A 25,426-nucleotide genomic window follows, 5' to 3' on the forward strand; every position below is an offset into this window, starting at 1 on the left:
CACTGGATACCCTGCAGTTCGCATATTGACCCATCCGCTCAACAGATGATGCTATTTCCACCACCCTCCATCTGGCCCTCACCCACCTGGAGAAGAAGGAGTCCTATGTCAGATGACTGTTCATGAACTTCAGTTCTGCATTTAACAATATCATTTCTCAGCACCTGATTGGAAAGCTGAGTCTGCTGGGCCTAAATACCTCCCTTTGTAACTAGACTCTGGACTTCCTGACTGGGAGACCTCAGTCAGTCCGGATTGGGAACAGCATCTCCAACACCATCAGACAGAGCATGGGGGTCCCCCAGGACTGTGTGCTCAGTCCACTGCTGTTCACCCTGCTGACACATGACTGTGCAGTGATGCACAGGTAAAATCACACCATCAAATTTGCTGATGATACGACTGTAGTGGGGCTTATCAGCACAAATGACAAGTCTGCATACAGAGAGGAGGTGCAGCGGCTAATGGACTGGTGCAGAGCCAACAACCTGTCTCCGAACATGGACAAGATGAAAGAGATGGTTGTTGACTTTGGGAAGGCATGGAGCAACCACTCTCCACTGGACATCAATGGTTCCCCCATGGAGATCGTGAAGAGCACCGGATTTCTTGGTGTACACCTGCCGGAGAATCTCACCTGGTCCCTTAACACCAGCTCCATAGCCAAGAAAGCCCAGCAGCATCTCTACTTTCTGCACAGGCTGAGGAAAGCCCACCTCCCACCCCCGTCCTCACCATATTCTACAGAGGGTTCATTGAGAGTATCCTGAACTACTACATCACTGCCTGGTTCGGGAACTGCACTTTCTCAGATTACAAGACCCTACAACGGATAGTGAGGACAGGTGAAAAGATCATCGGGGTTTCTCTCCCCTCCATTACAGATATTTACAACACACGCTGCATCCGAAAGGTTAACAGCATTGTGGAAGACCCCACACACCCCTCACTCAAACTCTTTTCCCTCCTGCCATCTGGCAGAAGATACTGGAGCAACTGGTCTCTGACAGCCAGACTGTGCAATGGTTTCTTCCCCCAAGCCATCAGGCTCCTTAACACAGTATGATTGAACTCTTTCCCATCTGAAATTTTTTTGCACGATCACGAATGGCTGCTAGAAAAATGTCTATTATTTATCATTATTCTATTACACTATTTTGCACTTCTTATGCACTTGATGCCATGTATGATCATGTAGTTAGTGCTGTCCATGTAGCACTCTCGGTCCTGGTGGAATGCCGTCTCATTTTGACTGTATTGGTTGTATATGGCAGAAATGACAAATAAAAAGCGAGTCTCTCTCAGTCTCTCTCTCTCTCTCTCTTTCTCTCTCTCTAATGCATTGATAGTTCCAGAAATAAGAAATGTAAAACAGGAGATCTAGGACCTGAGGAAACATCTATAATTACAACATTTAAAAGGTATCTGGGTGGGTAGATGAATAGGAAGGGTGTTAGACGGATATGGGCCAAATACTGGCAAATGGGACTAGGTCAGATTGGGATGTCTGGTCAGCGTGGACAAGTTGAACTGAAGGGTCTGTTTCCATGCTGTATGTCTCTAACTATGCATTTCCTTTACCACCGTAAATAATCCCTGCTAAATACTGCAGCATCAGAAGCAGGAAGTTAGAATATTTAATTTAGTGTGTTTGTATCTAATCATGTGCTACAGAACACAAAACACGAGGACTTTTAACAAACGTTTTTACACTAATAAAAGAAACACAAGACAAAAGAAAACAAAGCATATTAAATTACATCTCAAATTTTTCTGTTAAAATCAATATTTAAAAACAATAGTTAAAATTGGCTGTAGTCTGATTCCACACGTGCAAAACTTAATTATTTTTGGTGTCAGAAATTTACTGCCCCAAAAGCACACACTTTATATCATTCTGCATATCTAAGTATCGAGTGCGACTGTGTGTGTATCAGACAGAAAATACAGTGTTTCATTCATTCATTTGTGTTGGATAGATTGGAAACCTGATAGCCCCATTTTACTGTTTTCTAATCTGGGTTCTTTTGTTGTTCATACAAGCTAAGGCGAGACTTTAAACTATGTTTATTAACATAGCACATGATGGCAAGGCTACTACCCTTATCTGTACAGGATTCTATCTCTTTGCAGAAAATTAACACATGACTACTTAGGTCACAGTGGCATCACTGATGACCTCATAGGCTTACCTACAAATTCCTTAAGCCTGTCTCTACAGCTTGGCTGGAATTTCTATAACAAAATTCTTCCCACCTTCTCCTGACACAGTTGCTATGAAGCATTTCTGTACATCTTTTGGATATCCAATTGTTGTCAACAGCCAGAGCAGGTTATAATCCAACACTTCTCCTGAGCAGTTTAGGTGGGGGAGTTCAAAACTAGGGCGCATATTTTTAAGGTGAGAGAAGAAAGATTTAAAAAGGACACAAGGGAAAACTTTTGTTTTTACTCAGAGTGGTTACTGTGTGCAGAAACTGGTGGTGGATGCAGGTACTGTTACAATGTTTAAAAGATATTTGGATAAGTTCATGAATAGGAAAGGTTTAGAGGGATATGAGCCAAGAGCAGACTAGTTTAGTTATGAGAACATGGCAGGCATGGATTTGCTGGATTGAAGGGTCTGCTTCCGTGCTGCATGACTTTGAATGCCTGCCCACCAATCTGAATACAGTCGATGACACACCCCTATTGCTAATTAACCAGTTCATGGATAATCACTGCCGCGTGTTTATTACCCACAAGCATCAGGGTGTGAATCTCATTTATCCACAGCATCAAAGTCCCCAACTCGAACATAACTCTGATATGATCTCTCCAAACCCGGAGCATGCGCAGAGAAGTTGACGTAATTTTGAGAGTTTTGAGTGCATGCACTTTCAGGCTGAAAGCTTATTTCTGTAGTAACCTGCAGAGTGTTGGCCTACAAAGACAACCAAGTGGAAAATGAGCTTTGGAAACTGCAGGCAAAATGGATTAAACGAAGTGAAAACGATATGGCTGACATTTGCCACCTTTCATGGAGTCAAGATTTTACCTGCAGGACAGTAATGGATAATGTATTGTAGTAATTGCCAACTACTTAAGTGAAGCTGTAATGAATGCTCCCTTTGTTGTTCAATCAATAACTGGGGAGAAACGTGTAAGATGCTGTATTTCAAGCATGACCGCAAGAGAGCTTAAAATGACATTAATCTTGGGTTGTACAATGGAAAGTAATCATTTAAGACTCTTGTTGAATTGAACAGATTCCAGTGAGACTGTGTGATTTAAAAATAGTGGGTCTCCTAACCTACAAAATATGTTTGCACACCCTAAATATTCTTCAGCTGAAGCTGTAAAGAAAGATTTCAGTCAGCTGCCACCAGGCAAAGGGCAGAAACCCTAAATTAAAAGAGTTCCTTTTGTGTCACATATCTATTGAGGGACTGGTCTGTTTACGTACACTGGATAGGTTAAAATAAGGGTGAGGTTCAGTGTGATACATACACACCAAAAGCCAAACCCTGCAGAAGAAAAATTGATGACGTTAGTGAGGAATCAATTTGCCTGCCCTATGTAAAAATAGACAATTATTAAAATATTTTCTTCTGGAGATAATTACTGGACAGAGTCTGGATTCGCTTCACAGGTTTACACTGGGAGGATTGATAGAGAATTGTTGAGACAATGTAAGCCGTGAGTCTTTCAGTGATTAAACCAGCTAGAGCTGCATGACAGATTGACGGGCAGGTCCCCATAAATTCAATGAAAACTTCAGGGACAGGCGTGTCTGCCATTAAATTTGTCAGGTGACAGCTGATTAATTATGGCAGAGGCATCTCATTGTTCTCTAGAAGGAAGTTCACCTTGTGGATCTGCCAGCCAATCAGAGGCCAGCCGCTCTGTACCATACTGGGCTTGATGGCCACTGCTCACATAGCAGGAGGCCTAGGGGTGGGAGGGGAGGGTGACCATGGATGCTCCCAAATGTGCTGAACTCTAGGATCTTGCTACAACAACATTGACAGGCCCTGGCAAGGAGGGTAGCAGGTTCAGGTACGACAGGGCAGAGTGGGAGCGTGAATGGGAAGAGGTGTTGTTGTTCTTGTTGTTGGTGGGGGAAGGGAAAGCCCAGAGAGAGTGTACAACGTTCCAATAACATCACCCTCTCACTAAATAAAAACCAAAAGAACTACAGATGCTGTAGATAAGAAACCAAAACAGAAATCGCTGGAAAAGCTCAGCAGGTCTGGCAGCATCTGTGGAGAGAAATCAGAGTTAACCTTTGGGATCAAAAGGCTCTTCCTCAGAACTAACGGTAGCTGGGAAAATGTCAGTTTACATGCAGAAGATAGGGTGGGGGGAGATATTAATGAGTAAACGATAGGTGGGGATAGACCCCAGAGAAAGAGAAGAAGACCAGATCTAACAATTGTAGTTCTAAATTGGAGGAAGGCTAATTTTGACGGTATTAGGCAAGAACTTTCAAAAGCTGACTGGACGCAGATGCTCACAAGTAAAGGGACAGCTGGAAATGGGAAGCATTTAGAAATAAGAGAATGGGAGTCCAGAGACAGTATATTCCTGTTAGGATGAAAGGAAAGGCTGGTAGGTATAGGGAATGCTGGATGACTAAAACAATTAAGGGTTTGGTTAAGAAAAAGCAGGAAGCATATGTCAGGTATAGACAGGGTAGATCGAGTGAATTCTTAGAAGACTATAAAGGCAGTAGGAGTTACTGCAGAGGGAAATCAGGTGGGCAAAAAGTAGACATGAGTTAGCTTTGGCAAATAGAGTTAAGGAGAATCCAAAAGAATTTTACAAATAAATTAAGGACAAAAGGATAACTAGGGACCTAATAGGGCTCCTCAAAGATCAGCAAGGCAGCTCATATGTGGAGCTGCAGGAGATGGAGGAGATACTAAACGAGTATTTTGCATCAGTGTTTACTGTGGAAAAGGACATGGAAGATATAGAATGTGGGTAAATAGATTGTGACATCTTGAAAAATGTCCATATTACAGAGGAGGAAGTGCTGGAGTCTTGAAACACAAACGTGAATAAATTTCCAGGACCTGATCAGGTGTACCCTCGAACCTGGTGGGAAGTTAGGGAAGTAATTGCTGGGCTCCTTGCTGAGATATTGTATTGTCGATAGTCACAGATGAGGTGCCAGAAGATTGGAGGTTGACTAACGTGGTACCATTATTTAAGAAAGATGGTAAGGACAAGCTAGGGAACGACAGACCGATGAGCCTGCGTCAGTGGTGGGCAAGTTGTTGGAGTGAGTCCGGAGGGACAGGATTTACACATACTTGGAAAGGCAAAGATTGATCATGGATAGTTAACATGGCTTTGTGCATGGGAAATCATGTCTGACAAACTTGATTGAGTTTTTTGAAAAAGTATCAAAGGGGATTGAAGAGGGCAGAGTGGTGGACATAACCTATATGGACTTCAGTAAGGCACTCAACAAGGTTCCCCATGGGAAACTCGTTAGCAAGTTTAGTTCAAATGAAATGCCGGGAAAACTAGCCATTTGGATACAGAACTGGCTTGAAGGTAGAAGACAGAGGGTGGTGGTGGAGAGTTGTTTTTCAGAGTGGAGGCCTGTGACCAGTGAAGTGCCACAAGGATCAGTGCTGGGTCCACTGCTTTTTGTCATTTATATAAATGATTTGGATATGGACATAAGAGGTATAGTTAGTAAGTTTGCAGATGACACCAAAATTGGAGGTGCAGTGGACAGCGAAGAAGGTTACCTCAGATTACAATGGGATCTTGATCAGATGGGCCAGTGGGCTGAGGAGTGGCAGATGGAGTTTAATTTAGATAAGTGTGAGGTGCTGCATTTTGGGAAAGCAAACCTTCACAGGACTTATACACTTAATAGTAAGGTCCTAGGGAGTGTAGCTGAACAAAGAGACCTTGGGAGTGCAGGTTCATAGCTCCTTGAAAGTAGAATCACAGGTAGATAGGGTTGTGAAGAAAGCGTTTGGTATGCTTTCCTTTATGGGTCAGAGTATTGAGTACAGGAGTTGGGAGATCATCTTGTGGCTGTACAAGACTTTGGTTAGGCCATTTTTGGAATATTGCGTGCAATTCTGGTCTCCTTCCTATTGGAAGGATGATGTGCAACTTAAAAGGGTTCAGAAAAGATTTACAAGGATGTTGCTAGGGTTGGAGGATTTGAGCTATAGGAAGAGGCTGAATAGGCTGGGGCTGTTTTCCCTGGAGCGTCGGAGGCTGAGGGGTGACCTTATAGAGGTTTATAAAACCATGAGGGTCATGGATAGGATAAATAGACAAAGTCTTTTCCCTGGGGTGGGGGAGTCCAGAACTAGAGGACATAGGATTAGGGTGAGAGGGGAAAAATATAAAAGGGACCTAAGGGACAACATTTTCACACAGAGGGTAGTGCGTGTATGGACTGAGCTGCCAGAGGAAGTGGTGGAGGCTGCTACAATTGCAATATTTAAAAAACATCTGGAAGTGTATATGAATAGGAAGGGTTTCAAGGGATATGGGCCAAGTACTGGTAAATGGGACTAGATTAGGTTGGGATATCTGGTCAGCATGGACGAGTTGGACCAAAGGGTCTATTTCCGTGCTGTATATCTCTATGACTCTGTGACTCAAACAGTTGGACAGACAAAAGAGTGAATAATTATCTGGCTAGGAGAGTGAGTAGCTATTAATGGTGACTGTTAATGGCTCACAATGGGTTAGGTGTAATATCAGAGTATGTAATAACAAGGTCTGGTATATAGGGGTTAGGGTAAGGACATGGGAGAGCTCAAGCCCAAAAATTGTTGAACTCGATATTAAGTCAGAAGGCTGCAGGGTCCCTCGCGGAAAATAAGGTGTTCTTCCAGTTTGCTCTGAGCTTCACTGGGGCACAGAGGTGTTGGCCAAGCACCAGGGTGGTGTGTTGAAGAGGCAGGCAACTGGAAGCTTGGTGTCTTTTTTGCAGACAGAATGTAAATGTTCTGTGAAGCAGTCACCCAATCTACTATTTGAATCTCCAGTGAGGAAGAGACCACATTGTAAGCAGTGAATGCAGTAGACCAGATTGTGAGAAGTGCAGGTAAAGTGCTGCTTCACCTGAAAGGTATTTTTGAGCCTTGGATACTGAGGGGGGAGGAGATCAATAGGCAGGTGTTACACCTTCTGCAGTTGCAGGGGAAGGCACCATCGGGCTGTGTGGGCATTATTGAGAGTGTAGAAGGAGTGGACCAAGGTGTCCTGGAGGGAATGGTCCCTAGAGAAGGCTTACAAAGGAGAGGAGTGGCGTCCTTCTTTAGAGACCGCAAATTCCCTTCTCACGTGGTTAAAGATGCCCTCCAACGCATCTCGTCCACATCCCGCACTTCCGCCCTCAGACCCCACCCCTCCAACCGTAACAAGGACAGAACGCCCCTGGTGCTCACCTTCCACCCTACAAACCTTCGCATAAACCAAATCATCCGCTGACATTTCCGCCACCTCCAAACAGACCCCACCACCAGGGATATATTTCCCTCCCCACCCCTTTCCGCCTTCCGCAAAGACCGTTCCCTCCGTGACTACCTGGTCAGGTCCACGCCCCCAAACAACCCACCCTCCAATCCTGGCACTTTCCCCTGCCACTGCAGGAACTGTAAAACCTGCGCCCACTGCTCCTCCCTCACCTCTATCCAAGGCCCTAAAGGAGCCTTCCACATCCATCAAAGTTTCACCTGCACATCCACTAATATCATTTATTGTATCCGTTGCTCCCGATGCGGTCTCCTCTACATTGGGGAGACTGGGCGCCTCCTAGCAGAGTGCTTTAGGGAACATCTCCGGGACACCTGCACCAATCAACCAAACCGCCCCGTGGCCCAACATTTCAACTCCCCCTCCCACTCTACCAAGGACATGGAGGTCGTGGGTCTCCTTCACCGCCGCTCCCTCACCACCAGACGCCTGGAGGAAGAACGCCTCATCTTCCGCCTCGGAACACTTCAACCCCAGGGCATCAATGTAGACTTCAACCGATTCCTCATTTCCCCTTCCCCCACCTCACCCTAGTTCCAAACTTCCAACTCAGTAACTGTCCCCATGACTTGCCCGGACTTGTCCTACCTGCCTATCTTCTTTTCCACCTATCCACTCCACCCTCTCCTCCTTGACCTTCATCCCCTCCCCCACTCACCCATTGTACTCTATGCTACTTTCTCCCCACCCCCACCCTCCTCTAGCTTATCTCTCCACGCTTCAGGCTCACTGCCTTTATTCCTGATGAAGGGCTTTTGCCCGAAACGTCGATTTCGCTGCTCCTTGGATGCTGCTTGAACTGCTGTGCTCTTCCAGCACCACTAATCCAGAGGGGAGTATTTGTCTGGTGGTGGCAACTCACTGAGGGTGGCAGAGTGGCTAATGATCCTCTCCATGGGGATAATAGGTAAGAACAAGGGGCACCTATTGCTATTTTGAAGGAAGAGAGTGAGTAAGGGCTGAAGTACGGGACATGGGCTGGACACAGCTGAGGGCACAACAGTGCTGGGGAGTCCTTGGTTGAGAAAGAAGATGGACATTTTGGAGTCTCCCTTGTCGAATAGCCCCCTTCTGTACTGTAACAATTCTGTTGTTCTTTAATATTATCTGTTTTTATTTCAAAATGTGGATTTGTTGGCTCATTCAGGTATATCTGCAAATGGACTTCCTTCATCTTCATCTCAGTCAAAAGATCACAAGGACTACTGGAGTGGCCTTAGATGGGATCTGTCTATGGACATATTCTATCACCTGTCCCCCTAGATACTCAAACAACAGAAAGTGTAAAAGTGGAAGGAAAGGCTTAAATGTTAGTAGGTAAACCGTATCCTCGATAACTAATGCTTTGTTGGAAAGTGAGTTTGTAACCAAGTCTCAAGATAAGTTTAGGCTCACTTCCCACTCATAAATATTACCAATGGTGGTGTATCAGCTGGCATTACCTGTCCCAAGCAGTGTTTTCTTCTTACTGAACTGCGACTGTAAAGTTTCAGGTTGAAACTGACTCTCTGGAGATGAAGCTCATTCTGAATAACAGGAAACAGGAATGTTTCTCCCCATTTCACCTGACCATTCACAGCTTTCAGAGGGCGTGTCTTCTTCTTGTCGAACAGCCCATCCCTGGTTTCCATTATTGCCTTCACGTAGAAATCTAGATTGGAGAGGTGTTGGGGTTGGGGTTGGGGGCAGGTGAGAAGAGATCGTAAATACTTCGAAATATTACAGAATGAATCCCTGACCTGGTTCAAGTTCCTTCCACTTGTCATAATTTCCTGGAAACATTATATTTAGATTGCACTTCCAACTGATTCCATCTTCAGAAAATATTCATTCAGCAAGGAAAATAAGAGATTTCAATGCCTGATTCAAAATTTCATTCCCAGAAGTGTAAATATACAAATACTCTGCTTGGATTCCTTCGACTGAGTGTATGTTTATCATCAATACAGAGGAACCTCAATTATCCAAATATCAATTATCCGAAATTTCGGATTATCCAAAGAAGATCTCAAGGTCCCGATTGAAACACTACATCAAAGACGTGTTTCCAACACTGATCATGTCTTTTGTTTACAATGATTAAAAATGAACTCAGCTTACTGAAATGCTGCCGAGAACTGTCCTGGACATTGATGGGAGCCCAGGCAACATCTCCAAATGACTGACCTCCCATCCCCTCTTTCTCTCTCTCTCCCCACACTTTCCCTGGAGTTCTACACAGGGGTGTACCCTAAGCCTCTCTTCCCCAGATAATCTCTCCAATGTTGTCCTGTACAAGGTAGAGGTGGAACTTGTCAAAGTGTTGCAGTAAAACATTGTGCGCGCGTGTGTGTGCGCACGAGCTATTTTGAGACTCACCCCCCCCCCCCCCCCCCCCCACCACCGCCAAAGGCAGCAGAGTCTTACTGTTGGTGTCCAGTTCAGCTGCCCGGGGGATGGGTGGGGGGGGTGGGGATGGACAGCGGAGATAGCACAGGGTGGGGGGGGGGAGAGTAAACAGAGGACGGGACAGCCAGGGGACTGGTTTGGATGGGGTTGGGGGGGGGGGGCGGACGGGATTGGGGGCAGACGTGAGGGGCCGGGGTGCAGGGGCAGGGGTGAGGGCAGACGGGGCGGGTTTGGGGACAGACGGGGGTGGGCTGGGGCAGACAGGGGCGGGGTGTGGGCAGATGGAGGGGTGGAGGTGGCAGGTTGGGGGGATGGTGGCAATGATGGGAGGGGGAAGCAGGGTCTCATGCGCAGTGTGCTGCTGCCTAGTCTCCTGAATGGGGTGTGGACTTAGCAAGTGCTCACTGTTTCAATCCCATTGAACTGATTGGGGTGGGGGGAGGCTTCAGCAATGCTGCAGGTCCTTTATACACAAGTGTGTGTCTGCTCAAAAACAAACCCTGAGACAGAGAGAGGGAGCAAGGCAGGCAGAGCGAGGGAAAAGGAAACTTCAGAAAACTCTGAGCCACAGAGGAGAGGCCTTGAATCAATTAACCAAACAAAATACTGCCCGCCCATCTTGTTTGGATAATCGAGGTTCCTCTGTATGCTCCAATCAAAGGTCACGGTTTGAAATACAAAATATCAACAAACTTAAATAATGCTGAAAACAAAAGCATAGTTTGTCAAAGCTTTTCTTTTTTGTTCATCTAACTGGTACATTGGCCATGGTAATACCTCTACCAATCAAAATCCACTTGCCAACCAATCAGCAATCACTTCCTAACAGATTATACAATGTCAGGACTGGCCATAAACAGGTCCAGGCAGCGGGCTGTGGAGGGGGTCGTTAGGGCCGACTGCCTGCCCCTCTTCCGGGGTTACGTTAGAGCCCGGGTGTCCTTGGAGAAGGAGCACGCGGTGTCCACCGACACCCTGGAGTCGTTCAGGGAGAGGTGGGTGCCGCAGGGAGTGGAGTGCATCATTTCTCCCTCCAACTCTATTTTGATTTAGTCCCTACCCTCCCCTTCACTGTTTTGCTCACATAGCTTTGCCCTGTGGTTTGAAGGGCAGTGCTTGTCACTGGCCACTCGGGTGTTTTTCCTAGCTTCCTGGTGGTGGAAATTGAATAAAGATTTGTGCACTTTGTGTCCTTCCACTGTGTCAAGCATAGTTTGTCAAAGCTTTTCTTTTTTGTTCATCTAACTGGTACATTGGCCATGGTAATACCTCTACCAATCAAAATCCACTTGCCAACCAATCAGCAATCACTTCCTAACAGATTATACAATGTCAGGACTGGCCATAAACAGGTCCAGGCAGCGGGCTGTGGAGGGGGTCGTTAGGGCCGACTGCCTGCCCCTCTTCCGGGGTTACGTTAGAGCCCGGGTGTCCTTGGAGAAGGAGCACGCGGTGTCCACCGACACCCTGGAGTCGTTCAGGGAGAGGTGGGTGCCGCAGGGAGTGGAGTGCATCATTTCTCCCTCCAACTCTATTTTGATTTAGTCCCTACCCTCCCCTTCACTGTTTTGCTCACACAGCATTGCCCTGTGGTTTGAAGGGCAGTGCTTGTCACTGGCCACTCGGGTGTCTTTCCTATCTTCCTGGTGGTGGAAATTGAATAAAGATTCGTGCACTTTGTGTCTTTTCACTGTGTCTCACACCTGCACACACACACCATGGGTGCTGGGGAAAAAAATAAGCACTACCGCACTTAGGCGGTAGTGTGGGGATAGAAAAGAGAAAAAAAAAAAAAAAAATACAATGTCAGGACTGGCCATAAACAGGTCCAGGCAGCGGGCTGTGGAGGGGGTCGTTAGGGCCAACTGCCTGCCCCTCTTCCGGGGTTACGTTAGAGCCCGGGTGTCCTTGGAGAAGGAGCACGCGGTGTCCACCAACACCCTGGAGTTGTTCAGGGAGAGGTGGGCGCCGCAGGGAGTGGAGTGTATTATTTCTCCCTCCAACTCTATTTTGATTTAGTCCCTACCCTCCCCTTCACTGTTTTGATCACACAGCATTGCCCTGTGGTTTGAAGGGCAGTGCTTGTCACAAGCCACTCGGGTGTTTTTCCTATCTTCCTGGTGGTGGAAATTGAATAAAGATTCGTGCACTTTGTGTCTTTCACTGTGTCTCACATCTACACGCACACACAAAAAAAAATATACAATGTCAGGACTGGCCATAAACAGGTCCAGGCAGTGTGCCGTGGAGGGGGTTGTTAGGGCCAACTGCCTGCCCCTCTTCTGTGGTTACATTAGGGCCCGGGTGTCCTTGGAGAAGGAGCACGTGGTGTCCACAGAGAAGGAGCACACGGTGTCCACCAACACCCTGGAGTTGTTCAGGGAGAGGTGGGCGTCGCAGGGAGTGGAGTGCATTATTTCGCCCACCAACTCTATTTTGATTTAATCCCTGCCCTCCCTTTCACTGTTTGATCACACAGCATTGCCCTTTGTGTAGGCCACTGCTTGTCACTAGTCACTCGGGTGTTTTCCTATCTTCCTTGTAGTGGAAATTGAATAAAGATTCGTACACCTTGTGTCTCTCACTGTGTCTCACACCTGCACACACACAACATGGGTGCTGGGGAAAAAAAATAAGAAAAAAAAATACAATGTCAGGTTCTCTTTACTTTGGTATTCTTGCAAATCATCTTGACAAACACAAGATGAATAGGCTTCAGCAAAAATTGTATCTTTTTCCAGTAATACTCAATTGTTGTACTAGTTACAGCCAAGTGTATACCCACAAACACTCCCAGATGAGTTAAACAAGTGGGTTGAAAATTTCATCTTTTGCTTAAATCAGCTTCAATGTATTACTGGGTCCCAACTAAATATACAATTCATAGTTACATTAGGGTTGCCAAATTGATAAGGCCATGCTTAAGTACCATGACCTTCTCAAGTTAAAAATAAGATAATAAAGCCATTGGAGAGGAGGCAGAAAAGACTTACAAAGCTGAAACCAGAAAGCAATGCTATAGACTTAAGAAGATTTTTAAAATTATTAAAGGTTTTGTTTGAGTGGATACAGAAAAAAAGGGGTAGAGTTTCGTGGAGGAGACAGGTGGGTCAATGCAAATGCCACCTTGATAAAGCCCCAGCCACCACAGTCGTGCTTGGGTGTGTGGAAGCAAGATGGACTGGGGTCCATCACCTCCAGACGTAGGTCTGAAGTACCAACAGATGTGGGTGGATGGTCAAGCCAGCTGAAATGCCCAATTCAGTTTACTAGGATATCAGAACAGGTTTATTAATGTCAGACCCTCATGAACAATTGATATGGTGCTTACATGTAGCTAACACCATGGGAAATACCCAGAACAGAACATGGAGCTCTAAATCTTCTTTATTGTTCTGGTCAAGTTCTTTAAAACTGTCAGTCAGCAGTGAAGGCCTTTGGAGGTAGCTGCTAAATTTATTCTGAAAGATGGTCACTGGACTCAAAACATTAACTCTGCTTTCTCTTCCCAGATCCTGCCAAACTTGCTGAGTTTCTCCAGAAATTTCTGTTTCTGAATTGTTAAATTTGACTGCCCTGACAAATTCATCATGATGAATCTAAGGTTCCATGAAGTTTGCTTGCATGCCATGAAGTTCAATCATTTTCAGTCTCATCTTTGAAAGCGTCAGAAGATTAGATGCTCAGGATAAAATGCCAGACACAGAGGAACTCACTCGAGCTGGCCTGATAAACATCAACAGAACCTCAGGAAAGCCACAACAGAGTTGGGCCGGTCATCCAACCAGATCGACTGATGCTGGCCTGTGGAAACCAATCTTGTACGGGGAGCTGAAATGTGGGGTGCACTCTCTCAATGGTCAAAGGAACCTGGACATGGAAACCCTGAAGACTCCATTAAGAATTTTGATATGGACATCAGGTTCTGGGTGAGGGTTATCCAGGATCACTGCTCCTGACACAGACAAGTAAAAAAATGTTGTGGCCTCCTCAAAAGTGAGTGCATATCAGACGCAGTGGGCCAAAGCAAGGGGAGAGATCATGAAGCAGCACATCATGTAGAAAATCATAGTCTGTGATATTCTGTCCTGCTTGTAGCAGAAGGGTCTCACACACACACACACACACAACCTCAGATGATGAACATAGATGACTATGTCTCAAAGGACAAATAAGGAAAGAAAGGACTTCAGCTGAGAACTATACAGCCATTAACAACACCCCACCTTTGAATGATCATCTAATACACAAAGAACATCTAAGAATTTATTAAACATAACTACTTACAAAGCAAAGAATAAACAGCCAAAGAATGTGAGAAGAGAGTATTGAGTTGGATAATAAGCTATGACCATACTGAATGATATACTCCTGCTCCTATATTCTATATTTTCTGCATTTCTATAACCTATCAAAACCTTAAAGATTTAAGCTTTAGCTCCATGTATTCTGATATTACCTTGGCTTTGGGGAGGTGATGACTGAGGATATTATTGCTAGACTGTTAATCCAGAGACCCAGTTAATGAACATCTAAGAATAGCCTCTGAGGATATGCAAAAAGAATTATGTCATTCACTTTTATTCATTTGCAAAATATGGGTGTCACTAACTCCACCAGCACTTCTTGCCCATCTCCAATTCCCCAGAGCGCAGTGAAGAAGCTATCATGTTGCTGTGGGACTCAAGTCACATGTAGACCAGACCAGGTGGTTTCCATCTCGAAAGGACATTAGTGAACCAGACAGGTTTTCCAACAATTGACAACGGTTTCGTTGCAGATTTTAAATTCAATTTAATTCAAATTGCACCTTCTGCCAAACACAAATCCTGAGAACATTAACTGGGTCTCTGGATTAACAGTCTAGCAATAATATCCTCAGTCATCACCTCCCCAAAGCCAAGGTAATATCAGAATACATGGAGCTAAAGCTTAAATCTTTAAGGCTTTGATAGGTTATAGAAATGCAGAAAATATAGAATATAGGAGCAGGAGTATATCATTCAGTATGATGATAGATTATTATCCAACTCAATACTCTCTTCCCACATTCTTTGGCTGTTTATTCTTTGCTTTGTCAGTAGTTATGTTTAATAAAGGCTGCTAACATTTGCACAGTTGAGAGTTGGCTTCACTTTACTACATTCCGTAAATTGCTGAAGATTTCTCCAACCCCAGTCATCGAATCCCTACAGTGTGGAAACAGACCATTCAGCCGAACAAGTCTGCACCGACTCTCTGAACAGCGTCTCACCCAGACTCACCTCCCCTACCTTCTCCCTGTAACCCTACATTTCCCATGGCTAATCCACCTAGCTTGCACATCCCTGGACACTGACGGCAATTAAGAATGGCCAATCCACCTAACCTACACAACTATGGACTGAGGGAGGAAACCAGAATACATGGAGGAAACCCACACAGACACAGGGAGAATGGGCAAACTCCACACAGACAGTCATGCGAGGTTGGAATTGAACTCGGGTCCCTGGTGCTGTGGGGTAACATGCCGCCCAATCTCTGGTCCTTTCCAGCTCTCATTTACCTGAGGACCACTACAAGCTCAAGCAGCAGGGTCAAACCTTACTGACTCTATGAGCCATACTGGCCTGATATTCATGGGGCCTCAGGCCTAATATCAGTTCCCTAGGCCTCAACATTGAGGTGTTGGGATTGTACTCTGTCACCTTCCCCACTCCTAATTCAAAGATGACCATCTCCAAAGTTCTGCACCAATTCAGTCATCCCCAGCCCAAGCCCTTCCAATCCATATATTTTATTGCTGAAAAATGTTACAAATATCAACTATTAACGGTCTCATTACTTGCCGATGGACAAAGTCTGTGTTAACACCTACTCAGTGTCAGAGGAGAAGAACTTGGCAGATTCTGTGCTTCCAGGATTTGCAGCTGGATCCGATTGCTGACAGCTTGGAAACATGTTCCTACTTGCAGAAGTGAATGGCAGTTCTGGGTGAAAATAAAAGGAGAAAAAGATTTATACTTCAACAGGGAATCAGAAAAATTGGAAAAAACAAGTGGAACAACAAAGTAAAGAAAGTGACAATACAAGTTCCCCCTTTCCATTGCATAGATTAGATTAGATTAGATTTCTTACAGTGTGGAAACAGGCCCTTCGGCCCAACAAGTCCACACCGCCCCGCCTAAGCGCAACCCACCCATACCCCTACATCTACCCCATACCTAACACTATGGGCAATTTAGCATGGCCAATTCACCTGACCTGCACATCTTTGGAAAATCTTGGAAATGAATTCCAAAGTGGGTTTTGAAGGATCAGAGATTGCAAAGATTGTGCTGACTTCACCCACAATAATGTCAAACTTGAGTTGATTGACAGTGGTTACCTGCTCTACCTGATTGAAACATGTCCATGTCCAATGTGAATCTTAAACAGGACCTGCAATGGGACACGGCTCCTGGTGGATTGTATAAATGATAACAAAAATAGCAGCTTTCATTTACTGAGCAGAAGCCAAATCCTTCACGCTTCAGGACAAATCATTCACCTTTTTTTTTAAAAATGAGCTTCCTGGGAGTCCAGATGATCTGGAAATTATGTTTAGAAAGCAGCTACAGTAAAATGCAACAGGTTTTACATATTAATCAGGGACTGGCTCACACATGCTAGTTTGGAAGACAAATTTCAAATATCTTTTAAATTAAGAGCAGTTTCTCCCTGGGTCAACCGGTTTTGTAGGTATGTATTAAATCTATCTACCGGAACACGAAAAATCTCAATGTGCTGTAAATCATGTCCTGCAATACCAGAAGGACCACTGCTGTATTATTAACTTTGATGTTAGTGTCACAATTTTGCATTGAAAAACATCAGACACTTGGCTCATTCTCACTGCTTCTTTACTATATTCCTTTTATTTAAATGATACTATACCTTCCCTAAAGCATGGTGGCACAGTGGTTAGCACTGCTGCCTCACAGCACCAGACACCTGGGTTCAATTCCTGCCTCAGATGACTGACTGTGTGGAGTTTGTACATTCTCCCTGTGTCTGTGTGGGTTTCCTCCCACAGTCCAAAGATGTGCAGGTCAGGTGAATTGGCCATGCTAAATTGCCTGTAGTGTTAGGTTAGAGGTATGGGTAGGTTGCGCTTCAGTGGGTCAGTGTGGACTTGTTGGGCTGAAGGGCCTGTTTCCATACTTTAAGTAATCTAATCTAAACTGTGCTCCTTGTTCTTTTTAATCTCATTTTTTAGTTCTCTGATCATCTACTTTGGAGTAACTTTGGGGAAAGGCTTTACCGTTCAAAAGTGTTTTTTACTTTCTATCATGTGATTGAGTGACAAATGCTTAAAGGATCACTAACATTTTATAATTCAATTTAAGGGTTCTGATGGGGTTTAAATGGCTCCTGAATGGGAAAATAAACAGCTGATTCAGAAAGACAAATGTCTGCGTGGGTTTGTTCTGGGTGCTCTGGTTTCCGCCCACAGCGCAAAAATATGCAGGTTAGGTGGATTGGCCAAGCTAAATTGTCCCACAGTGTCCAGGAATGTGCAGGTTAGGTGGATTAGCCGATGGAAATGCAAAATTACAGGGAGAGGGTAGGGGGTTGGGTCTGGGTGGGATGATCTTCGTAAGGATTATTGTGGACCTTGTGGGCTGAATGGCCTGCTTCCACACTAGGAATTTTATGATTCTTTTAATGCTCAATGCACAAGACATCAAGTGAGATAGAAGTGATGTTAAAAAAGAACAGAAACTGATTGGAATAAAAGAAACAGAAAATGTTGGAAGTAAATGACTAAGGCTGTAGGTGTGTTGTGTTGATATAGATTTATTATTTTAATAATAGCAATATATAAATAAAGATCTGCAGCTGATGGAAACCTGTAACAAAAACAGACAGTGCTGGAGAAAGCAGTTCTGCAGCATCGGTGAAGAGAGATAAAGAGAGTTGACGTTGAGTCCGTGACACTGCGTTTTGCTTTTATTAATGGTATTTGAAACCAGGGACAAGAGGTCTCTGAAAGGAAATTACTGAAGAGAAGATTGAAGCTGCTGGAAATACTCAGCAGGTCAAACAGTGTCTTTGGAGAGAGTAGTATTCAGATACAATGTCAACAGCTGCCTCATTAATTCTGGTTCTCTCTCTATAGACACTATTGGATCTGCTGAGGATTACCAGCAGTCTGAGTCATCATTTCAGTGTCTTGCTTTCGGTGACTGATCGTTCCTGGTTTCAAATTCCATGATTAAAATGATCAACACAACCCTTCCACATGTATTCCACGACTTTACTATGATATTCTGAGAAGCACAAAGGTAGTAGACAGTGAAGAACAATTACATTTACAGGCAATAAATACTGAGTATAGACATAGTCTTTCACCATTCTGGTGGATGCTGTCAAATATTTCATACTTACCTTATGCATTTGCTCACTGCATCCTCATACACAGAATCTTCAGCCTTCACTGGTGAGTTAGGTAATAAGATTATTAGCCAGGGTGGTGGCATATCCCACTGCTTACCCACCTCCACCAGAATTATATCTGAGAGGAAATGCCCATCATCAACCTTCCCACACCACTACCCATTGAGGATCTTGCGTAGCTAATGAGTAATTATTTATAGTCTAACCCAACACCTCAATGGCAGATCTCTCACCATGCAGTGTGTACGGAAGCTAAAGACATTTTGTCAGCTTCTCACCTAGTTGTGGGGGGGGGGGGGGGGGGGGTGGTGGGGAGGAATGGTCCTTCAGGATTCATTAAGGGACTCGATATCAGCAAGGGGCTGGACAGGATATTGGATTGGCTACTTTTGGAATATTGTGTGCAATTCTGGTCTCCCTCCTACAGGAAGAACGTTGTGAAACTTGAAAGGATTCAGAAAAGGTTTACAAGGATGTTGCCAGGGTTGGAGGGCTTGAGCTATAGGGAGAGGCTGAATAGGCTGGGGCTGTTTTCCCTGGGGTGTCGGAGGCTGAGGGATGACCTTATGGTCTTATCGCTGAGATGGGGGAGTCCAGAACTAGAAGGCATAGGTTTAGGATAAGAAAGGAAACATTTAAAAGGGACTTAAGGGGCAAAGGTTTCAAGCAGAGGGTGGTACATGTATGGAGTGAGCTGCCAGAAGAAGTAGTGGAGGCTAGTACAATTACAACATTTAAAAGGAGGTGGATGGGTATATGTTTAGGAAGGGTTAAAAGAGATATGGGCCAAGTGCTGGCAAATGGAATTAGGTTAATTTAGAATACTAGTTGGCATGGACAAGTTGGACTGAAGGGGCTATTTCTGAGCTGTACATCTCAATGACTCTATGGAGATCCACTGCTTCCAGCACTGCTGCCCCTTCTTCCCATAATAATCAACAGCCCCTAAACCAAAGCAAAACAATCCTAACTTCATACAAAGGTACAAAGAAGAGTAGCCCTTTCGGCCCTTTAAGCCTGCTCTGCCATTCAATAAAGACCACGGCTGATCTGATTATCCCTGTGACCAAGGTCCCTCCACCATCTTGGATCTCTGGTGGGTCTTCTTCCAGCTGTGGCCACAGCGGCCTGGCCTAATAGCAACAGGCCACTGAATGGCCTCAGGTGTCATTGGGTGAGACCTTCACCTCCCGGGTCTTGATTCCAGGTGAAGGATCACTCTGGCCTTGCCACTGCCTGATTGGCATGTGAGTCGAGAGGTCTTCCCATAAAATGAGACAGCATGGCTCTCCAGTCAGGAGACATGACCCTCTTAATCCTTTGATTAAATCTTGCCCCAAGATGCAGCAAAACATATTGGGGGCTTGTTCCTGCTGATGAACCTTGCCCTACTGTAAGTGCACGTTGGGAAACCATAGAAAATAATTTTTCCCACAACTTTCCACCCGTTCCTTTAAAATAGGTTGTGGAAACCATATAAATTATATAGTCACCTCGCTTCCAGTGGACAAAAGTCACCAAGTATAAATGGTGGCCTACCTCCCAACTGCTCCCATCCCTCCCAACTCCTTAAACTGATCCTAAAGTTCATAAAACCATCATCATAGAAAACTCTAAATAAAATTTCAAAACAACCTAATGATCACCAATAACCAAAAACTCACCGGTGATTTTGAAGGTGGAGTAATATCAAGCCAGAGGTTTGATTCCACATCGCTTAACTCTCTAAGTGACATTGAGCATTCACCAACAATCCTCTTCCGTGGAGTCTGAGTCATAACACTGATAACCAGGCCATGTGTTTTGAGAATGGGCAGTGAAATATTAAACACAAACGTTTCCATAAACAGCAAATCCTGAAAACAAGGACAGAGAAGAGAGAGTGGGTTAATCTTTGAACCAACAGGGCTGCAAAAGCCCCTGCCTCCATATTAACTACTTCTCTCCTGCTGTTGATATCTTCCCCAAACGTGATGGCATGCTCCCCACCCCTCCCTGCCTCAGATCGCACTCCTCATCTTCCATGTTGGCCCATCTCCCACCTGATCCCAACCCTCTCGCCCCCTCCCAATCTCCCATTCACACCAAACATCTCATGCTCATGACCTTATCTCTCCTTCTCACTGTGAAACCTCTGTTGCCATCTCCTAACTCTTGATCTCCCACTTCCTCCCTTTTGTTAAGGTCTCAATCCCTCAGACACTGACATTATACTCCACTCTTAACTGCCCATCCTGAGGACCCCTGGCTACAATATCCTGTCTCTAATCCTCCTGCTCAGATGCTGGCCTATCTATCAATTTGCTCAGGCAACCAGGAAGGAAATAGAAGGAAATAAAAGGTGCTCCAAAAGGGTCTTCTACTCCCAATACTACAAATTATTTCCCTATCCCACAAAGGGATTCCAGGGTTTGTAATTTCATGAGTTAAATATTCAGAATGGGATGGGGTTTCAATTCAAGATTTCAATTGAGTGAGTGAACTCAAATGACTATTAGGTTGTCCCAAAAAGTTACATTACAGTTAAAAGTCCAGAGCAACACCAACTATGATCACGATCAGGAATTTGGAAAAGTAAATTTTTCCTCCCATGTAGCATTTCCACATAATATAATACATGGGTTGTGAAGCACTTGGATGCATTCTGAGCAAACAATACGAAGCTAAAAAAGTAAGTGTTGATATTCAGCAATTGGTGTGGAGAATTTCATATGCTCTTTTACAACTGAGCACAGCTAACATCTCTGGCCCACTTGACTTTCCATCCATGAACATCGACTGCAGTACTTCCACCACCCACTCTCCTAACGTGAAGCTTTGCACTGAGGCAATTAATTTTAAAATTTATCTCAAATTTCCTAGGTAGCAAAACGTCACCAAAATGACTCAATTCAGTCGTTTTTGAAGAAACTGTTCATTTATTTGAAACAGTTGTCTAAATAAGATCAATGATGTCTCATTTCAGGTTAATATTTACTCAACATAAAATACATAGAACATTAAGCACACTTGGGCCCTCAGTACCAGTCACTCAGTAACACTTTTCATATCACAAAGTTTCAGACTCTGCCAGGAAGGAGAGTCAATATTTGTACAAATAATGGATAACCTCCTATACAGTCTACCCAAATTCAGCACTAGTTCCCACCACCACACCTAGGGTAATCAAGACTACTCAGAAATTTGACTAAATTTGTCCCTGTAGATCCAGGTTGGAAAGGTAGTGATACAGCAATCATATTCTAAATATTAACACTATCAGCATGTGACACTCTGGCTTGGATAGATTGTTGCCACCAATTCTCCTTTCTCTGTCTAGTTGTTACTTATAGATGATATTCCACAGCTAAGTCTTAGCAAAAGAGGCACTTATCTTACAAAATAAGATTGTTTATTGCATGATCATAAAGTCACCATTGTCCTACCAGACCATACAGCTGCTCTCTCATTATAGAGACGATTGGAAGTGGTTTAACCTGAGGGTCACCATACCTCAAGTAAGGGGACAGGTCAAAAAGGTGAGTCTTCATATTAACCTCAGCTGATACAGGCATTGAACCCACACACTGTTGGCATCACTAATTAACCACCCAGCTAACTGAGCTATCTTTGCATGATGGCAATTGTGACCTGCTAGGCATGATTAGTAAGGACTCACAGGAACTGTACAGGATAGATCTGTGCCTTTTGGATACTGAGATTAACTGTCTCCATCCAAAGACTGTGAGACTTGATTTGGAGAAAGTAAGGACTGCAGATGCTGGAGATCAGAGTCAAAGAGTGTAGTGCTGGGAAAGCACAGCCGGTCATGCAGCATCCGAGGAACAGGTTAGTCGACGTTTTGAGCATAAACTCTTCATTTTTCCTGATGAAGAGCTTATGCTTGAAATGTCGACTCTCCTGCCCCTCAGGTGCTGCCTGACTAGCTGTGCTTTTCCAGCACCACACTCTTCGAGACTGTGATTTGGTTGATCTTAATGTAAGATGAACATTACTTCTTCAGAACCTTGCCTTGACAGCAATGCTTTTCGATGTATGGCTTGAGTTCTCAATGAAGTACTTAAATGAAAAAAAACCAAAAGAACTGCTGATGTTGGAAATCAGAATCAAAAACAGAAATTGTCAAAAAAGCTCATCAGGTCTGGCAGCGTCTATGGAGAGAAAGCAAAGTTGATATTTCGGGTTCTGAAGAAGGGTCACTGGACCCAAAACGTTAATTGGACCCAAAACATTAACTCTGCTTTCTCTCCACAGATATCACCAGACCTACTGAGTTTCTCCAGCAATTTCTGTTTTTGTACTTAAATAATAATATTTATACATACTTCAATATTTATGAATCAGAAGTGGTGGATTACTATAATTTTTATTTAACATTATACATTTTAATTAAGACAGACCTTAAAGTCTAACTCTTTGACCAATCATTCAAGTCACCTGCCCTGGTATCTCATATAGTTTATTGTCACCTTTTGCTTTATAATGATCCTGTAAATGACCCTGGAATACTTAGATAAAAAGCACTGTAGGAATATCAGTTGTCAATTGCAGTTTTTAAAAAATTAATTCACACAATGTGGGCATTGCTGATTAGGTCAGCATTTATTGCCCATCTGTAATTACGCAGAGGGCTGGTAAGAGTCAATCACATTGCTATGGGTTTGGAGTCACATATAGACAAGACCAAGTAAAGACGGCAGTTTCCTTCCCTAAAGGACATTAGTGACGTTGAAGCGATTATATGGTCATTTTTGGTGTTAATATCATCACAGCTCTGACTGTTCAACTGCAGGAACAGCATGGAATATAGAGGTGAAAACAAAATTATAGCAGATGGTTACATGGTTACAGCAATAACTTCACAAAGAGGTTCAGACTTTGCTGAAGAATACTTACACTGGCACCATCTTTTACAGAAGATTTGAAGTGCACAGGCTTTGGTAATGTTATTGTTCCTTTCAGATAAACAGTAACCTTTTCTCCAGGCTTACTGCGCAGATACAAGTCTCTAATCTGTTCAAGGATGAGAATATAATTATTTACAACTCATTAATTCACGGAATTTGCAATTTAATAATACTCTCCTATTTTAATTTGAATAATTTAATAAAGAGGTTTTAACACTTGCTGTTTTATTAATGCTGCTTACTTTTTAGTGTACAAGTTAACTGAGTTATTAGCAGGGGCGTTTATCATATGTTGCACACTGCATCTATTAGAAAATAGAACATAGAACATAGAACAATACAGCAGAGAACATGCCCTTCGGCCCATGATGTTGTGCCGAACATTTGTCCTAGCTTAAGCACCTATCCATGTACCTATCCCAATTGCCGCTTAAAGGTCACCAATGATTCTGACTCTGCCACTCCCACAGGCAGCGAATTACATGCCCCCACCACTCTCTGGGTAAAGAACCTACCCCTGACATCCCCTCTATACCTTCCACCCTTCACCTTAAATTTATGTCCCCTTGTAACTCTCTGTAGTACCCGGGGAAAAAGTCTCTGACTGTCTACTCTATCTAGTCCCCTGATCATCTTATAAACCTCTATCAAGTCACCCCTCATCCTTCGCCGTTCCAATGAGAAAAGGCCTAGCACTCTCAACCTATCCTCGTACAACCTATTCTCCATTCTAGGCAACATCCTGGTAAATCTCCTCTGCACCCTCTCCAAAGCTTCCACATCTTTCCTAAAACGAGGCGACCAGAACTGTACACAGTACTCCAACTGTGGCCTAACCAAAGTCCTGTACAACTGCAACATCACCTCACGACTCTTGAATTCAATCCCTCTGCTAATGAACACCATAGGCCTTCTTACAAGCTCTATCCACTTGAGTGGCAACTTTCAAAGAGCTATGAACATAGACCCCAAGATCCCTCTGCTCCTCCACCTTACTAATAACCCTACCGTTAACTCTGTATTCCGCATTCTTATTTGTCCTTCCACAATGGACAACCTCACACTTGACAGGGTTGAACTCCATCTGCCACTCCTCAGCCCAGCTCTGCATCATATCTAAGTCCCTTTGCAGCCGACAACAGCCTTCCTCACTATCCACAACTTCACCAATCTTCGTATCGTCTGCAAATTTACTGACCCACCCTTCGACTCCCTCTTCCAAGTCATCAATAACCATTACAAACAGCAGAGGACCCAGAACTGATCCTTACAGAACTCCACTTGTAACTTGGCTGCAGGCTGAATATTTACCATCTACCACCACTCTCTGACTTCGACTGGTTAGCCAGTTCTCTATCCAACTGGCCAAACTTCCCACTATCCCATGCCTCCTGACTTTCTGCATAAGCCTACCATGGGGAACCTTATCAAATGCCTTACTAAAATCCACATACACTACATCCACTGCTCTACCCTCATCCACATGCATGGTCACCTCCTCAAAGAATTCAATAAGACTTGTAAGGCAACACCTACCCCTCACAAATCCGTGCTGGCTGTCCCTAATCAATCAGTGTCTTTCCAGATATTCATAAATTCTATCCCTCAGTACCTTTTCCATTACTTTGCCTACCACCGAAGTAAGACTAACTGGCCTGTAATTCCCAGGGTTATCCCTATTCCCTTTTTTGAACAGGGGCACAACATTCGCCACTCTCCAGTCCCCTGGTACCATCCCCGTTGACAGTGAAGACAAAAAGATCATTGCCAACGGCTCTGCAATTTCCTCTCTTGCTTCCCACATAATGCTAGGATATATCCCGTCAGGCCTGGGGGAGTTGTCTATCCTCAAGTTTTTCAAAATGCCCAACACATCTTCCTTCCTAACAAGTATATCCTCTAGCTTACCAGTCTGTTTCATACTCTCCTCTTCAACAATACGGTCCCTCTCATATGTAAATACTGAAGAAAAGTACTCATTCAAGACCTCGCCTATCTCTTCCGACTCAATACACAGTCTCCCACTACTGTCCTTGACTGGACCTACCCTCATTCTCGTCATTCTCATGTTTCTCACATACGCATAAAAGGCCTTGGGGTTATCCTTGATCCTACCCGCCAAAGATTTTTCATGCCCTCTCTTAGCTCTCCTAATCCCTTTCTTCAGCTCCCTCCTGGCTATTCTGTATCCCTACAATGCTCTGTCTGAACCT

General features: G+C 44.2%; 1 protein-coding gene across 2 annotated transcripts in view; it reads right to left on the bottom strand.

Moving 5' to 3' along the window:
- Nucleotides 1-25,426, bottom strand: part of LOC140476126 (tandem C2 domains nuclear protein) — a 76,872-nt gene that overhangs the window by 3,432 nt on the left and 48,014 nt on the right. For both annotated transcript variants that reach the window (XM_072568241.1, XM_072568242.1), the window contains 4 exons: nucleotides 23,203-23,319; nucleotides 19,971-20,162; nucleotides 15,746-15,857; nucleotides 8,943-9,151 (listed from right to left, as the gene is read on the bottom strand). In XM_072568241.1, coding sequence (XP_072424342.1) covers nucleotides 8,943-9,151; nucleotides 15,746-15,857; nucleotides 19,971-20,162; nucleotides 23,203-23,319 — 630 coding nt within the window. The remainder of the gene's footprint in view (nucleotides 1-8,942; nucleotides 9,152-15,745; nucleotides 15,858-19,970; nucleotides 20,163-23,202; nucleotides 23,320-25,426) is intronic.

Source organism: Chiloscyllium punctatum, chromosome 4 (assembly GCF_047496795.1).
Source record: "Chiloscyllium punctatum isolate Juve2018m chromosome 4, sChiPun1.3, whole genome shotgun sequence".
Classification (NCBI taxonomy): Eukaryota; Metazoa; Chordata; class Chondrichthyes; order Orectolobiformes; family Hemiscylliidae; genus Chiloscyllium; species Chiloscyllium punctatum.